The sequence below is a fragment of the Calliphora vicina genome, chromosome 2 (assembly GCF_958450345.1).
Source record: "Calliphora vicina chromosome 2, idCalVici1.1, whole genome shotgun sequence".
In the NCBI taxonomy this organism is placed as follows: Eukaryota; Metazoa; Arthropoda; class Insecta; order Diptera; family Calliphoridae; genus Calliphora; species Calliphora vicina.
In genome coordinates this window covers 47,922,330-47,941,699 of record NC_088781.1, presented here as the reverse complement: position 1 = coordinate 47,941,699, position 19,370 = coordinate 47,922,330, and the positions used below count along the sequence as shown (strand labels likewise).

Genomic DNA, 19,370 nt, shown 5'->3' with positions numbered 1-19,370 from the left:
TACAGCCCCAGTATACCAGTTTAGATGGTCTGGTGAAACGAAGTTCGCGGAGAGACAAGCGTATTTGGAAGGAAAATATGGTCACAGAAGCCCAAGCAGCTGCCAATACACATCGAAGTAGGGATTTTAACAAAATTGCAAAGCAAATATTCTGCAGAAGTTGTCAAAACGAGGAGGAGGAGGATGAAACCATTTTTCATCTTCTTTGTCACTGTCCGGCTTTAGGAGATCTACGCTTAAGGTTTCTGGGACACCGTTCCCTCAATAATCTTTCAGAACTCTCGAATATGAGGCTAAAGGGCATTAATGCCTTTATAAGGAGTAGTAATTGGTTAAAAAGACCAGACTTGGGGATCTCTTTAGAGTGATCTATTAACCGCCAACTCATTGGTACGGAATTTTAAAAAATCACCTCTCTCCCTTTTTCTTCGGACATCTTCTTCTTCTTTCTTTTTCATTTCTATCTGTCACTCTTTTTCTGACTTTCTACTTTCAGCTCTTCTTTTTCTTCACTTCGCGGCTGCCTGGAAACCTTACCTTATCAGGAAACGCCTGCTCAACCGCATATCCTCGCCCGAGGAGTGGCAACTGGCAATATGGTCCGATTATTATGGCGGTATACTGTCAATTCCGCAACCCACAACTGCCTGGCAATGTCACTGAAATCAGATCCAACATGAATAAGATTTGACCAGACGAAACTTAGATCGCCAATGCTATACTTGCACTTAAGAATGCCAAGACACCAGGCGAAGACAACATCAATCCCGAAATGCTTAAGGCTGATCCGACTCTTACCGCTAAAACAATCTAACCTATTATCAGAGACTTTTGGACATCCCACTCTCCTCCTACCGAACTAAGAGAAGCAGTTATAACTAAACTACTCAAGAAGGGAGACTTAACAGAATGCTAGAACTGGCGGGGTATTCCTCTTTGAAACATAATTAAAAAGGTGTTATCGAAAATTATCCATGCTAGACTGTCATCATCAATTTCAGCTGGTTTCAGACCATACCGATCTTGCACTGATCATGTAAATAGCCTACGGATCATAGTGCAGTAGTCGGTGGAATGGCGATCTCCACTATATCGACTTCGACCACCGACAACCCGTATTATAAGAGGTATTATATGGGGTATAAATGGTCGACTGGAGGATCTTGATTACGCTGATGATATTTTCCTGCTCGCATTGCAATGCTATGAAAGTCACCACAAATACATGTAAAAACTATGTTCTGGCATTCTCCTAAAATGTTCGCTCCACCCTCCTATATAGATGTGAGTCCAGGAACTCTATTGCAAGCGACATACAATCCCTCCAAGTATTTATTAAACGCTGATTGCGAAAAATATTGTGAATATTTTGACCGACCGTAGTTTCCAACAGAGATATCTGGCAAAGAACAGACGAAACACCAATCCGCATAGAAATTGGAAAGAGGCAGCAGAAGAAGAGGTAGATCCGCGAACATCTGGAGAAGGCAACTAGAATCCGAAATTAGCGATCTGTCATTAAAAAACATTTAAGTTTTTGTATACCCGAAATATTAAAAAATTCTGGAATTTTACCATATATGTACATTTTCACATTCATATTCCTTCCATTAGTTTATGTGTGCGGATTTTGGAATAAAATAAAACTAGAAATAAATTTTCCAACATTTACCACATTGACAACACCAATGTGTTTTAAACGTACACAGATATCTATGTATGCCAGCCAGCCAGCCAGGATGATGACTGTTTGGTTACTGTTACTGATTCTGAAACAGTTTTCTGCTGCTTTAGTTCCTGGTATATGTCGACGAGTACAATGTACCAGCTGGGTATGAAATAAACATTTTGCACATTGCAAACGTATGTGTTTGACTGTCAAAGCCACGTTAATATTTTGGTCCAAACAACATTTGTCTGTAGACACATTCATATAAATTTATATATTTTTTTTTCATATAAGTACATATGGCTTGGTTACGTGGAGAGTTTGTTTATATGTAGCGATCCTTGAAACTGTGAATACTTTTTTGTTTTTTTTTTTTTTGTATTGAATTGAACTCTTTACCGAAATTAAAATGAGTATAAGTATTTAATTTGATCACTTAGTTTAGAGACATGAGGAGTTAAAACAAATAAAGTTATAGTCGCAGAGTATTAGTGTAAGAAATGGACTGGATTATTTAAAAAATTTTCAGCTGTATCAATTTATACTACAAATAAATGCCACTACATTCTTCAAAATGCTAAATATTTTTTGTTGGGGTCTTAATTTGCGTCGACATTATCAACGACCGCCTCTTTCAAGATGGGCGTTGAAAGAGGCGGTCTACGATTACCACTTGTATAATATCAAAAATGTTCTGGCTATCTCTAACAAATTATAGGACCAAGACTCTCTTACAGTTACTTACTTTATTACGTTGAAAGAGCGACACAAGTCGGAACGTAACAACTATTGCAGAAGTTGCCTGGAAAAATAGATGTAATCGGTACAACACATTAAATGTAACAGGCCAGCTTGGATACAGCAATCTGATAAAGTTTGTCAGAAGAACCGGTTGGTTCTCACGTGGACCACAAGAGTTACAAAGTCTTTCGGATGAGAGAGGACGGTTTTTCATTCACATTCAATATTAGAGGCCTCGGACTTGGGAGCGATCCTAACCCTAATCCATTTACTAGTCAATCAACAACAAATGGATGGTCTCTTCATAAAACGTATCGGCAACGAGTTTTGCATTCTCATCCGAAAATATTACATTGCAGTATCCCTATAATTGTGAAACACACCAATATTACGGTTATGCTTTAATGAGCACCCAAGTGTATACGATAAGTAAGTTCATCCGGGATCGAGAAACTCCACAAAGGACTTTGAACCACTGGTCTAAACATGAGAGTTGTATAATATATTTGATGGGATAAAGCTGATACAAATATCCATATGCGACTAAAAGTTTATAATAGGCAATATCTAATCAACGACCAATCGAAACATAGTCCTGACAGCAAAGCCTTTGAACCATGGTGGGAGTACCATGTTATAAAAGTAATTAGAACATCATGAGAGACTTGAACTGCAATACCATCTGGTTGCTCTTGCAAGATTACTTACAAGAACTCAATAAATAAATAAAACGTAGGAGAAAGAGATTCCTTTGAAAAATTCTAGATGTGGAAGTTATTACCAAAACATTAACGTTTTATAAAAATATTCCAAGCCAGAATAGTGATAAAATTAATGATTCCATCATTCCAAAGGGCTACCTACAGGGTCTACGAAAGTAAAATTTTTGAGTCGAGAATAAGAAAAACACTTCCAAACTTTAGCCGACCATTGAAAGTCTTCAACCCAACCATTCAGTTGCAAGAACAAAGTCATCATTCTCAAGTCTATCATCACCTACAGATTCAATGGAAAGCTAACCAGCGTATCGAATATTCGATTCATATGGGCTTTGCTATACATATAGATCTGAATATTTTCCCGCCCATTTTGTATTGGTTTTTATTGATCTCAGCTAGTAGAACACTGCACTAGTTCGTGCAATATAAAAGCCACCATCCATAGCCCAATTCCTATTTAAACAGTAATAATCAGAGAAATGAACTGCGCCAGCACTCCAGCCGACAGTTGTGAGTCCTTAGGTAAACTATTTAGTTACACAAAAGAAGTTATTCATCCTGAAGTCCATATACGATAGATTGACCAAATCATTCAAAAAGTAGTTAACCAGCGTCTCGAAACTTCAAAACTTCAGGGGCGAAAAGTGGTAGGGAAGGTGTCTCACAAATTTCTTCTCATTATCCACTGAATTCGATATATGGGATAACGTAATCACCGCTATTAGATTTCGGAGATAAGTCCCAGGAATGTTCATAGGAGCAGCCGATCGACGATAGTTATGTTCAGGCCGTATTACTCTTGTTGTCATAATGGTTGTCTCTAAGGACCATATGTACGGTTAATCTTCACTTAGGAGAGTCAAAATCCCTTCATCAGTGTATCCGCGATGTTATTATCTGGTACACTTGGTGACTTCGTGTGCAGTAGAGTCCACTTATGAAATGTGTGATTTTATTTCATTAAGTTAGGGTCAGTTTATGAGCGATTTCAGGTCTGTATACAATAAAACTTTTGGTAATTAACCCATATAAATATAAAGCCCCACCCACAACTTCTTTTGTTTTTCTAACATCAGTGAAGACATAAAATGGAGTTGTTTCCCTCCCTGTTTGTCCATACATAATAGACAAAGATTTCAATGCTGATTGGCTGTCGATATAGATCTGAATATTTTCCTATTCTACCTTTTATTTGGGAAGACCTCAGTCTTCGCCTTTGAGTGTCACCTGGAGAGTTTTTTTAATCACATCTAGCATTGAAAGAAAACCTGGATCAGGAAGAAGAAACGTTTTAACAGATATTGGTAAAGTAAAAGAAGTTGAACAACTCTTTCGAAGAGCACCAAACTCTTCAATGAGAAAAGTAGCTCGTAAAGTTAAATGCTCTGACGCTTTTGTGCATAGAGCCAAGGCTAATGCAGCGTTGAATTCTTATAATGTTCAGAAAGTTCCAGATCGAAATACAGTAAAGAACTTCGAAGCAGGCACGATAAATACAGAATTATATATTACGGAGAGTCTAAAAAACGAATTTTATGTTTCTTAAAACACCACAGAGTGCCTTAATATTTCTGGCCCGTTTTGGCATCATGCCACTAAGGAAAAGAAGCCCTTGAGTGGTATTCAAACAATAATGACAATTTTGTACCACGGAAGGCAAATCCACCCAACTGTCCAGAACTTCGGCCTGTTGCAAGGTATTGGGCTCTTGTAAAAAAAGTAATTAGAGATCTCAGGAAAGTTATCCCAGGACATGTCCGATTTTAAGCTTAAGTTGATCACCTCGATCAAAACTGTAACGGAAGCAACTATAAAATGTATAATGGAAGGATTTATGGAAAAAAGTTGATAAATTTATAAATTTATTTGTTCAATATTTGAATAAATTTATGTATTTTTGAGAATTTTTATATTGAACGGTTTAAGTTTTATTTAACTTAATACAAGTATAAGTCTGACTCACTCTTTATAAGGCGGATGAAGTAAAACTTCCCAACCAGTGGCAATGATATGTGGCCGAGCGTTGCCATCATGAAATATTACGGTTTCATGTCTGATCGTTTATCGGCCAATGATCGCTTCAAACGAATCAGTGGAGATCGGTATAGGTTTCCTGTGAAGGTCTGATCAGATTTCAGCAGCTCATAAATACAGAAAATTACCTTATCGCCATGGATATTTGGCTATGGTTTCGATTTGGAAGGTTTGCATGGTCTTCATATACGATCTATTACACTTCGGGTTATTGTAACGCATCCATTTGTTATCACAAGTAATGGTTCGGTGCAGAACTGATTTTCTTTTTTAACGTTCATACAGCATTTCATACATCCTTCAAAGTCTCTTAGCTTCAATTCGTATGATACTCAATTACCCTGCTTTTGGATGAATCCTGCAAACGATTTGAAATTCCTGCTTGAGTAACTCTCAATGATTTTGTAAACCCTTGTTGAGTTTGACAACAATCTTCCTCCTATTCTTGGTCTCCAAACGTTTATGGCTGGCCTGGATGGTCCAGGCCAGCCATGTGCTCGCACATTGGAGCACATTCACCATCAGCTTCGGTGAGCAATAGGTGTGCTTCAGCGCACTTTTTCAAATTATAGAAGTAAAGCAAAACTTCCAGATTATGAAACTTTGTTGGTACAAAATTCGATATTTGTTGTTGTTTACACTATAATGTTCAATTACTAAGTGAGAATAAATGACAGATATGTGCCCTTCGAAATGACATATAAGTTGTTAAAAACAAAACCCGCGTTAAAAAGATACGCCATCCATTGTAAATCCCATATTTTGAAGTCATATGCCCAATAAAATGTCTTTACATTTGAATAAGAACAGCATTTTTGGTGATTTTTATTAAAATTTTGTAGGTTTGAGGTGAGCAACGTTGCGGTGCATCCCACTGGCCCCGTTTCCAACTACGAACCCATAGAAATATAAATCAACTCCGAAATTTCATTATGATATCTCCAATTGTTCACGAGCTACAGAATTATTTCCAAAATAAAAAGTTTCTAAGCCACACTGTCCGTATGAATCTTTTCATTTCGTATTGATCACCATAAGTGAATATGTCCAAACTGGTTTCTACTCATTTTATAGTTTCGATTGGTTTCCAATTAACCAATGAAGTCATTAAACATTATGTTTCATATTAAGGCTTTCCTTTTTACTACAATGATTAACCAGAAACATAAAATTTGTCAGCTAAAAATCTGAAAAAACCAGTATTCCAGCAAAGAGAATTTTTTTATTAGAACTCTGTGACTTAATGGTAAATTTTCTGCTTCTAATGGTACTTTGTGATTCTTCGAAATTAATTTTGTATTCTAGAAAAGTTCAATTTTTCACAAATTTTCCAAAGCAGCTTCACAATTCGTTGAAGCCGAATGTATTTCCATGTTGTGTTGACATTGACGAAAATTGAATTTTGTTGGAAATTATTTCAGTTTTTATGCAACAACATACGCAGCATGAATCTGATTGCTTATTGTACTTAAAAAAAAAAAAAAACCTTTTCAATTTCAAAGGAAAACAACTTGATTTAAAACTTTGTGCAAACAAATGGTTATTCCGAAAAATTGTTAATATTCACATTTTAATATGAGTAAAAGTGTTTTTGATTGATTTTGAGAGACAAAGACTTTTAAAAATAAAGATATTTAGTTGTCTGTGTTAATAGTTACCACATTTATCAATCATTCAAATTGATTTGCAAAGTAGTTGCAATAAAGTTTTTTAATTAAATTACACAGATTTCAAACACACACAAAGTTTATAGTAGAAGCTCTATAAATTTAAATATAAAACTTGATTTGTATAGCGAACATTTGAAAAAAAAAAAACTAAAAATAAAATGAAATACAAAATGTTTCATTTCGTGTTAAAACCCATTTTTTCGCAACCAACCAAGACAACAATCATTAATATCAATTCAATGTTAATTAACTTCATTTAAAGGGAAAAACGAAAAAAGTATGCATGTGTTCCATAATCCCTTTAACCCTGTCTCCCTGAACGCTACCCGTTACGAATACTAATGAAAAAAAACAAAAAAAAAAAACAAGGAAAAGGATATGCGGTATGTGGATATTTGGATATCTGGTACTTACTCTCTCAAACAAACTGCGACATATATTCACGTAGAGACTGTATGTAAAATGTGCCCGTAAATCGTTTAGACGCTCCGTTATGTCATCAACTTTTTCCGTATTGTCAATGGATGCTGTGAACAGTGACACAAACCAGGCTAAACTGTACTGATACATTGGATCAATATTGGCCAATTCAACTGTAATGAAAATTAATGAGATTTTGTTAGTTTTACTTGTTTGTTTTCAACAATTTTATATTTTAAATTTCCATTTAGTGAAAGGATTGTTTAAAATTTTACATGTGCAGGCGAATATGTTTGATTTTGTTTTTGTGATTTGGCATAAATGGTTGGTTGGTTGAATGGATGGATATGGATTCAATCATGTCATTGACATGTTATTTAAATGATAAAAACCGCAGACATACAGATGTTTCTTTGTATCCTCGTATGTGTACATTAAATAAATTGAGGATTATACGTTATTAAGCTGCTCTATTGCTATTTGAGCTAAATATGTACGTAGATGTAGAAATTTTAGTTTTTGTGCAATATGAAAATTTTGAAAAATAACGTAATAAGCTTAAACTCTCTGTAATGTAACAAAATTTTGTATTATTACTAGAGAATTATTAAAGTTCACTAATATGTTAAATGGTTTGTTAAAAGGATTTAAATTTTAAATCGTCCATTACGCAAAGTTTAATCCAGCTAAAATGTTAGGGCTTAATTTTGTTTATACTCTTAATGTTTCGAACCAAAAATAATTTAGAAAATTAATCTTAAAAAGATAAACCAGTGATACTTAGGTATTAATACTATATGTCGGTGATGTTCCTAAACGTACTGAAAGGTCTACCAATAGGGACTTCCGAACTTTGAGAGTTAATAGCTGCAAAATTGTTCTAGCTGCATCTGACGAATTGGCAGTCATTTATTCAGTTTGTGCAAACAAAATTGTCGAATTTGGGACGATATAAATCCACATTAGATCCAATTGGGTCCAAAACATCCCGAAAAAGACAATATTTTTTGTGAATTTTAGGCTGGAGGCGTTATTGATTCAAATTTCTTTGAGAACGACGTTGTGTAGACCTATAGGTCAATGATTAGCATATTTTTTAGACATTCTGCACAAAGATTTGAGGGCATGGTCATCTCAGGTGGAGGTGATGTTAACTGGTTACAAATAATACATAAACCCAAGCCTCCCTCAAAACCAACATAACTCACGCCATCGCACAGTGGAAAATTTTGGTCATTTTCGGATCAAAAATCTGTAACTTTTAAATGGATGAGGATTTTTGTAAGGCACAACAAGGCAGCTAATTTTCATATATCTTTTAGATAATAAGTTAAACTTTAATTCTATGTTAAAACTAGGTCGGCGGCAAACGGCGCCAATAGTTAAAATCCTAGTCAAAGTTGGATAGGTAAACCAAAAAACATTATATATTTTAAATGAATAAATTTCAAATCTGCTAACAAAATATACAAAACTTATTACAAAGATAGAATCTGGACAAGATACCCTTTCCAACAATCCTAAAAAAAATAATTATAAATATTAAAAATACGCCCTTGAATATTGTATAATTTTAACTCCCCAAATCTTCAAAGTCTAAAGTAGAGTGTTCTGTCGCCATTTTCGAATACTTCTGTTGACATAATAACTATAATTTCTGCAAATAATTACTCCTTGACATCTTAACTTTACGATAGAACTTGTTTTATGGTTAATTTTAATCATTTGAAAAAATCAATTATGAGATGCATTCACCTTATATAATCCATTGTGCATCGGTCAAATTCAGTCCAAGTCCGAATGAAGCCGCGACGGACCTTTGCACGGATGTGCAACAACACTAGCCGTCTTCCACCAAACTCGATTCTGTACTGTTTCTGAGTTCGTCCCAAACGTATACACGTATTTCTCCTCGTTTAACCTTTGATTGTTTTAAGGCTTCGAAATCTTCAGTCCAATAACTCGGTATATGATACGACACGATGTTGAATTCATATCAAACAGTGGTTTATTCCAGGCATTGAAAGATGAAGTAACTGGAGGTCAGTAACAGCCGGCTCAAGATCGCTCATGATGGGTGATAGTAGATCTAAATAATCAGGGTATCCTAAACCACTAGATTTGATAAATTCCGGCTATTTTAGGATTCTACAGAAGGATTCTACTGGTTTATACAAGATGCTAATACTGTCCCCAGATGTTTATCGAAATAATATTCCTGGTATGGTGCGTTAACATTTAAATAGAGATCTCCAAGTTACACGATCTTTTGGAGAATTTTCTAGTGATTTTAATCTCCTTATCCCAGATCAATTGGCGGCATGGTGTAGTGGTTAAAGTGCTTGCCTACAAAACCAAGCACCCCATGTTCGATCCCAGGCAGAGGACGAAAAAATTTAATTCATCCAAGAAGCCCCCTGACCACTCCTCCACCTGGAAAAGTGGATAACATCATGGAAAAGGTCAGGCAGTCCGCCAAACCCTGGGAGAAAAAGGTAGGAATCAAAGATCACCAAGATTCCCCACCACTACACTAAATACGCAGAGGGCGTTGTTTCAAGGCAACGACAGATGACAGCACAATTATACTAGACCATCTACAGCAGACCAATCATCTACTTAGCTGGATAAACAACCGATTAACGAAACTGACACAAGGCAATAATAACAATCGATTGAATCCTTATGGCAACATCATACATGTATCCGAAGACCCGCTACAGCAGACCAATCATCTACTTAGCTGGAACAACAACCGTTAAAACTGATACAAACAATAACAATGGATTTAATAACAACATCGTACATGGAGACGAACGATACTCCAATAATTAGGAAGGACAGTGCCATCTACATGGGAAATACGCGAAAAACAACTACTTCAACAATTCGTATAAGATGGAGATGCTTTCTGGAAGCCGAATGCCCCCAAAGTGGGGTAATGGAGAGAAAAAAAAATCCCAGATCAATTTAACGATTTTTTAAAAATCTAAAATAGCAGATGTTAATGTAACATCTGTGAATGCCTTATCTGACAGTCGAATATCCAAAACTACTTGATTGCAGTCATACTTAACAAGATGGCTGAGAAGTTTAAATGAACCATTATTTTAACAGATGCCTCCATGTTGGGCAATCTTGTGAGTTATATCCAGGGATCTTAGTTTAATTATATCCACAGGAGTCCCAGGTCACTAACTTGTTATAAAGGCAGATATTTTAGCGTTCATGAACTTGCTTGCACGTATTGGACAGCTGGGCACAATAGTAAAGTTACATTCATATCAATTATTTTACATTTTCTCTGTATATTTGCATATCTAAAATTTGGAAATTTTAGTTCGTCCTTGAGTAAGGGCATTTCGGTATTTCGAACTCTAAATACAAGTCGTACGATAAGTAATGAATAATAATGAATGAAGTACGAGCTGCTCTAATGAGAACAAGGAGAAGAACATTAAACAATTCTTCTGTCACTTTCCGGCTTTGCAAGGAAATCAGCTGTCTTCCATGAACTGCCAGATCTGTTAAATTTTTTCAGATTTTGTTCAAAGTCTCTTGGTACGCCAATGGATAAACTGGTATAAGATCGTTGGATTTAACTCCTTACCTATCCTAAGTTATAACATGTGTTTTAAGAAAACTTCAAATTCAAGGTTTTCCTTTAAAAACAAACTTTTTAAAACCATTTTCAAACTGTTACAAACATTAGAAACAGGCTTAGTATACCATAATATATGTATGATGGCGAAGAACGTTAAAATACAATTCAATTTTTCATGACCACAATATAAACCGGAAATTAAAACTATAAACTCTTCTACAAAGACTTTTTTATGGTAGAGATTGAAGCTAAAATATACCAAAAATAAGGGCGCACCAAATCCGGATATTAGTTTTTAAGTTTATACGCACTCACACACACAACGAAACATAAACAAATTCAAAAGTATTTTTATTAGGGTGGATTGATTTGTATGGATACAAAATAAATAAAAAATCGTGATTCTACGAAGAATTCTAAGCAACTTTACACACACTTTACAGTGAGTATCCGCAAAGTAAAACACCATTTTAAACCTATGCACAGTGTGGTAGATCGCAAATCAACCTGGACAAAATTAATAAATAAAGTTGGATTCACTTCTCACTTAAGAATTAAATAAAAAATGAGTTCAAATATGTAAATGATTATAAAAAATTAACTTTTTTTTAGATGTATTTTGCGAGGTTTTTACACATTCTTCAAAATTTCTTTCCCAAAGGAGTGGAGGTCATACTGGAAAAGTGAAAGAAAAATGTATGGCGGTCGCAAAAATGCGCAAGATGTTTTTGATTTACCTTGAAGTGAACACTTGAAAGATTAACCCAAATATAGGTTTACACCGGAAATATCCGGAATAAACAGCTTTAACTTTATTCCTTTATGAAAAAATTAAATTTTTTTGGCTTTTTATGAACTTCTAACAAAAATTTTTTTTTAATACAGTGAGGCGATTAACCGGCAACATCAATTAACCGGGAAAGAAAATTTAAATATTTTTGGATCGATTAACTGTAATTACCTCTATTATCCGGGATTATAAGCATAATTTTTTTCGATTATTTGAATTGAACAATCAATTTGAACAATGTGAATAAAACGAAAAAGGGGAATTCCCTCTATTGCATACGATGATTCGGAAGCATATACAAAAGTAGATTTTGCTGTTTATGAATGGTTCCGGAAGGAAAGATTTAAAGGAACTCCAATTTCTGGATTAGCAGCGAAGAAAAGGCTAAAATATTTCACTCAAAATTAAATAAAAAAGCGACATTGTAATCACAAACTTAATGCAGCAGGAGAAAAATATGCTGTTGATTATATACACTGATGCATATTCCTTTAAACGCACACTACTTTTTTTTAAAAAAATTGTAAAAATTAAACAAGAACATATTTAGGGGGCTACAAATTTGTTTATTAAATTAGTTAAGACTTCACTTAAATTATTATTTACAAAAAAAATTCATTTGTACTTTATTTATTTTTTTTACTGAATTTTCGAGATTAACAGCCATTTTTAATGGTATTTTCCTATAAACGAACTTTAATTTATGGGCCACAGTAGTATTATTAATAATGTGTGGATGATCCTTTGTTATGGATTGTTTAAAAAATACGGTCTGGCATTGATTCCACTAATTTTTTAATCAGATCGGAATCAATTTCCTCCCAGACTTGTTTAATTCTTAGTTTCAGCTCTGTCACAGTCATTATGCTTTCATTCTAGGCATTATTAGCATAAACTTTACGGGCCATGTATCCCCACAAGTTCTCCATTGGGTTTAAGTACGGACTACAAGCCGGCCAGTCCAACAGAGGACTGATATGTTCATTAAACCAATATTTCGATTGCGTAGAAACATGGATTGCAGCATTATCTTGTTGGAATATGCAATCTTCATCTTCTTCATTTTCATCCATAAATGAGAGAAGAGCATCTTCCAACAGTTCGTTATAAATCGCACTATTCATTTTTGTCGGAACAAAATATATTTTCGACTTGCCAACTGCAGAAAACACTGCCCAAACCATAACACTGCCACCACCGAAATTACGTTTTGACATCCGAACATCGTTTGATCTCAAATCGTGCCAATAGCATGAGTATGAGTCAGGACCGTCTAAATAAATTTTTTTTTTTTTCGTCAGAAAAAATTACTTTTTTCCACTCATCTGTCCATTTCATATATTTTCTGGCGAATTTTAGACGATTTTCTTTATGGTGCTTTTTTAGCATTGGTTTACATTTCGGCTTTTTCCATTTTATGTTTTCGTCGTTTCGTAAAATGTGTGAAAAGTGTTTGGAAGTCACTGGAAGATTCAATTTATTCTTTATTTGTGTGGAATTCAATTTGTTGCGGGTTGCTTCTTGTTTTATTAGATTAAGTTGTCTTCTTGTTAGTTTTGTATTTCCCTTTGTAGGTTTGCGAACACCATAATTTTGACCTTTCTTCAAGAAATTTCGCACTACAGTTTACGAACGATCGATTTTACGTCCAATTTCTCCATTGGAACATCCTTGGTAGTGAAAAAATTTAATTTGAATATATTCTTGATCAGACAAAAAAATTCCCTGGGCATCTTTAAAAGCGTTGAAATTTATTGATTCAAATAGAAAAAGTTGAAGTAAATTGAGGTGTTACTATTAGAAACGTACCTTTGGTTAAAAAAAAAACTAAAATTGATAATATTTTATTTTTGGTAACTTTTTTCAAAAATAATATCACGTCTGCGTTTATACGAATCTTCCACTTAAAATAGCAGCAAGAACATTTGATCGCATAATTAAGGCAAACAACAAGAATAAGAAAAAAAACGGTTTCGCTTCAAAAAGTAACGGTTCTTTTTGAAAGTTGTCTCTCATTAAAAAAGTTAAATTTAGGTTTTGGATGAAAACAACAAAAATATAACAAAAATACAGAAAAATACAAAAATTAAGTGCGTTTATAGGAATATGCTGTTACAATTTTCGTGGAAAAATTAAGGCCCCTATTATGAGTTACATTCGACAAACGATATTCGTTGGCTATCGAATATCGACTATCGAATGTAAAATTCGTTGGCATCGCTGTCGAAAATTTCGTTGTGCATCGAATTTTTCAACGAACACAATTTTGCTTTCGACACTGCAAATAAAATTAAAAATATTGTTGAAAATGTAAGTATCTGTAATTTTATTTGTTTTTGGTGGACCAAATACCACTAACTGAAATATTTTTTTTAATTTTATGCAGGTCTAATGTTGTAAGCAACGAATGTGCGCCATAATACCAAATGACAATTCGTTCGATCAGATATTTCGACTACAATCGAAAATCGAATTTAGTTCATAATAGGCACCTAAATGAATTCATATGAATGAAAAAACTCACCAATGAGATAATGGAGATTAAGCAGACATTTTTTGAAATTATTTACATGAGAGCAGTTTGCCTTAATGATGAAAACGTTATTGTGAAAGTTTGTCCACCAAATTGGACGATATTGATCCAACTGATGGATCAGGGTGCAATATAGAGCCGTAAATGTCATTATCGAAAAACTATATGTATTAAAAAACTACTTAAAATTGGTACTCAATTAACCGGGAAAATTTATTATCCAGAATGCTCCCGTTCCTGACCATTACAGATAATCGAGGTCTCATTGTACTTACAATGGAAATAATTAATATATTTCCTTGAAATATAGCTTAATAATAATAAACAAAAATTATGACAATAAAATCACCGTAGACTTTTTAATGCTAAACCAAAGTCACACAAAAACAAGTAAGGAAGTATGGTCGGTCAAGCCCGATCATATAATACCCTACACTAAGTAAAAGAGCAAAAACATTTTTCTTTTAAAATTTCAATAATTTATATTTTTGAGTGATTTTCGGAAGTGGGCCTTATATGGGGGCTATGACCAATTATGGACCGATCACCATGAAATTAGGTCGTGTGAGTTATGTCTATATTAAAGTTAACTATGTCGAATTTTGTGTGTATACCAAAATTTTTAAGCGATTTATGCACGTTAAAGTGATTTTCGGAAGCGGGTCTATATGGGAGCAATGACTAATTATGGACCGATCGTAACAAAATTTGTGGACCGATTTCAGATGGGTGTTAGACTAATATTTTTTGGCGTTACAAACATCTGCACAAACGCATTATACCCTCCCCACTATGGTGGTGTAGGGTATAAATACGCTTCTCTTTGAAATCAGAATGCACGTGTTGACAACAACTGACTTAAAAGCTTACTTTTTCCTAATCAGAGCTAAGAACAAAAAAAACATGAATTACTGTTACCTATTGTATTGAGGAGCTCATTAACCCTTTCAGACACGGTTTTATGTGTATAATTGCATTTTTACTTTATTACAAAAAGTAAGAAAAAATAAATCAAAACATAAAAAACCACCTCATTCCAAGGTTTTTTCTGGGAGTCGATTCTGGTTCTGTGAAACGGTGAAATGACTTTTCATTTTCGTTTTCATTAAACTTTTCATATTATCATTTCACAATTACACAAATTGCGATTCCCGTTCTTCAATTTGTTTTATTCCACATGTTCTTTTCATATGAAAACATTTGAATTTATTTATCATTTTTTCACTAAACGAGAATCAGAAACTCTATGAAAATATGAAAAAACTTTTCATTTCACCGTTTCACAGAACCAGAATCGACCCCCTGGAGTGAGGCGATTAGTTTACTAACCATCGAAAAAATTAATTGTTAAGTAAAATGCCAATAGATGCCAACAAATTATGTTTTAAAGACTATGGAAAAGGTGGTTAGTAAAGTGACCACTAAACCGCAAAGAGTTTAAAAGTTCAGAAGGAATGTTGCCAGGCATATTTTCCAGCTAGATTTGTGATTTACCACAGTATGCTATGGCTTCTAGAGCAAAGTTGCTTAAAATTCATTGCAGAATCCCGCCATCGACGTTTGTCTAAAAAATTTACCCGCCCTAATGTATATGTATAATAAACAATTTTATGTAGATATGTATTTGTATTGCAGAAGCAGTGTACATTAGCAAATATTTAGTACAGTACAGTTTTAACAACGTTTTAATTAAATTTGAAATATTGGGTTGGTAAGTAATGAACGAAAATTTAATAAACACAGGTTAACAAATAAAGAATACACCGTTACACAGTGGTATCTCGGTAAATATTGGAGATAACGTAACGAAATTCAACAATGTTGGATCTGAGATGTTTTCGAGTTGATTTACAGTTGTTCGGTTTCGGAGGCGGAATGGGGGCCAGTGGGCGGTCCCTCATAGTTGGTCACCTCAGGTCTTACAAAATTTCGAACTATAGATCCAAATGTCCTTAAATCAATGACATTATAATTATTTATTTTGAAATACCGTAATTCCTAAAAAGGGGAAAATGTGTTTCAAAAACGGATTTATTTTAAAAAAGTGCCCACTGTGACGTGATAGTAAAAAAAAAACTTTGTATGTATTTAAGTAACACATACAGCTTTTTCGAGGAGCAATGCTATGCGTTTTTAGAATTTCCCTGCAGGAAGTGTCAATAGTGAAACTATACTGACTTACTATTGACACAGTCACCAGTACTAGTGACTTATTTTACTCCAGACAATGCTATTTACTATAGACATTTAACATTGGAAGTCTACTACTGACGATATTCCTATTGACTAGGTACTTATTCACTAGTACATTTTAGTAATTCTAATCTACACTTTTGGTACTTTTCTGAAATAGACGTAAATAATGAAACTGCATATTTTGTTAACATTTGGCGTTGTATTAAACAAATTAAAAAACGAAATGGTATGAATTCATAACAGATGGAATAGTCGTCTTCGTTGACGCTTCGTTGACAATGTCGCTAAAAAGTCACCAAAATAGTCGACAAAACTGGTGACTTGGAGACACTTGTCCACAGGTTTCCTTCAGGGTTCTTACTCAAATCTCTTGGTAGTTTGACTTAAAAATGGGGGATTTTTTTTTTTAAAAATTTTTCTTTTATTTTAAAACATTTCTACAATATAAATTTATTCAAAGTATTGGCATTGTTAGCTGTAACCTTTTCCCAATCTTTCTGACAACATATGGATTCCGAACCAAAAGAACTGACCATATTTTGCTTTGGCTTCGGCGATACGATCCATAGAGGGATTTTGGTGTCAAAAAGTCAATTTTTCAAACACTCAATTTCAAAAATCAAATGACGCGGTTTTGTAGAGAAATGTTTAAAGCTGAAATGTACACTTATTGTTTTAACCTTTAACTTATGAGGTGGTGGTAAATTTTACACCCTCTCTTCATTTTTCTAAAGTTTTATCACAAAGGCTTACGAAATAAAGCGCCTGCATTTTTGTTTCAAATAACATTTTGCTTTCATTTTTTATTTTTTTTAAATTAAAATCTTTATCTTATTGTTAAAAAGCTAATATTAACGAAAAAATGTTAACGAAAAAGTAAAATTTTTTGCAAAAATTATAAGGTGTAAAATTTACACCACATCTGTGACTATGTCAAAAATTTTCACGTCATAAGTTAAAGGTTAAGAAAAATTGTATTTTATTTTTAAAAAATTGAAGTAATGTCCATGCAAGGATGTTTAACAATAATTTACTTATATTTTCACGCAATTCAGTGGTTTATATATCTATAATTTTCCTAAAAATACCATTTACCTTTAACATATTTGAACAATAAAATTAGGTCGTGTGATTTATGTCTATATGAAAGTTATTTATGTTGAATTTTGTGTATATACCAACATTTGTAAGCATTTAAGATTTAAGCACGTTAACGTGATATTCGGAAGCGGGTCTATATGGGAGCTATGACTAATTATGGACCGATCGTAACCAAACTTATTTGGAGCGAAATTTGTGTAAATACATATATAAATTAAACATTTATGACCGATAAAGTCCAATTTCGAGAGGACATTTGTATGGGGGCTAGGTGAAATAATGGACCGATTTCAGTCAGTTTCAATAGGCTTCGTCCTTGGGCCGAAAAAAGTATATGTACCAAATTTTATCGAAATATCTTCAAAATTGCGACTTGTACTCTGCGCACAAGGTTTACATGGACAGCCAGCCAACCAGCCAGACGGACGGACGGACATCGTTTAATCGACTCAGAAAGTGATTCCAAGTCGATCGGTATAAGGTGGGTGTTAGACCAATATTTTTGGACGTTACACACATCCGCACAAACGCATAATACCCTACCCACTATGGTGGTGTAGGGTATAAATATTATGGGGATATCATAAACCGTTAAGAAAATATGTATGCCCAAATCTATAAGTCTGTAAAAATTATTTTATTTTTGATTTTCCAAGCTGTTTTTTTAATAAAATGAAAGGTGGGAGTGTCTTGTTTCGATTTAAAAAAAAAATAGTTTTTGGAAGTTTTCGGAACAGGATGAAAACTTAACATTTTTTGTCGAATAATAAACGAAATATCAAAAAAATCTTATCTATGTATGGGTTTCGTGGGCGGTGGCCGTCACCGATTTTATTGAAATTCGGCATGAGTTTTTCTTTTGTTTCAAAAAATATATGTACCACATTTCTAGACTTTTACTTAAATAGGAAAAATTTTATGCGAAAAAATCTATTTGGATTATATGGGCAGTAGAGTGTCCCAGGTTATAGGGACACTCTACTGGCGAATAGGTTAACGGTATCCTACGAAGACAAAAACTCATATACAAGTAAATATGGATATATTTTAAGTAAAAATAAGCTCTTATTTTAATATTTCTCAAAATATGTTTATTTTGTTCCTACGTTTCTTGTTCTAGTGGCCTGAGACACGTTAATGGCCTGGCGATTTTTTAATAACTTTAAAATTTTTTCACCAATTTTTGTCTTTTATATCTTATTATAACGACAATTACGTACACATTTCGATTCTTTTAAATTAAATTGTAAAAGTCATTATTTAATGGCAAAATTTTTACAAAAACTGAAAAAATTGCATTTTCCCACTTGCAAATGCACCACAAAACTAAATCGCAAGTCGGCACGGGTTGCAATCATGATAGAAAGACAAAATTTCATATTTAACTATAGTTTTATATTTATAAACAAATTAGAGGGTATGCGTTCCGAAATTCGATTTTCGATTTTGATAAAATTGTATTTCTTTTCTTAATTTGGTCCATAAATTCTCGGTGCCAAATTTCAATGCTCTACTACCATTCCTTATAATTTTTACACAAAAATGTATTGATTGCATTTGGATTGCACGGGCGGTATGCGATGGGCATGGCCGATTTTACTGAAACTCGGCATACGTTCTTCTTTTGTTTCAAAAAATATATGTACCAAATTTCTAGTTCTGCGCTCTACGACAACTTCTTATAATTTTTGCCAAAAAATTTATGAAGCCATCCCTCTGTGCGATCTCTTACGCTTCGGATTATCGTAATCCATTTTTCATCGCAAGTAATGATCCGAAGTAAAAATTATTTTCTTTGTCATTCAATGTCTCTCAACTTCAATTCCTAGGTACCCAATTTCCCTGCTTTTGGATGAATCCTGCTACTTGCACACGTTTTGAAATTGCTGATTC

General features: G+C 33.8%; 1 protein-coding gene across 1 annotated transcript in view; it reads right to left on the bottom strand.

Moving 5' to 3' along the window:
* Positions 1-19,370, bottom strand: part of Dhc36C (Dynein heavy chain at 36C) — a 138,806-nt gene that overhangs the window by 50,633 nt on the left and 68,803 nt on the right. Inside the window, exon 25 of the mRNA XM_065499980.1 lies at positions 7,248-7,426. Within this exon, the coding sequence (XP_065356052.1) occupies positions 7,248-7,426 (179 nt within the window). The remainder of the gene's footprint in view (positions 1-7,247; positions 7,427-19,370) is intronic.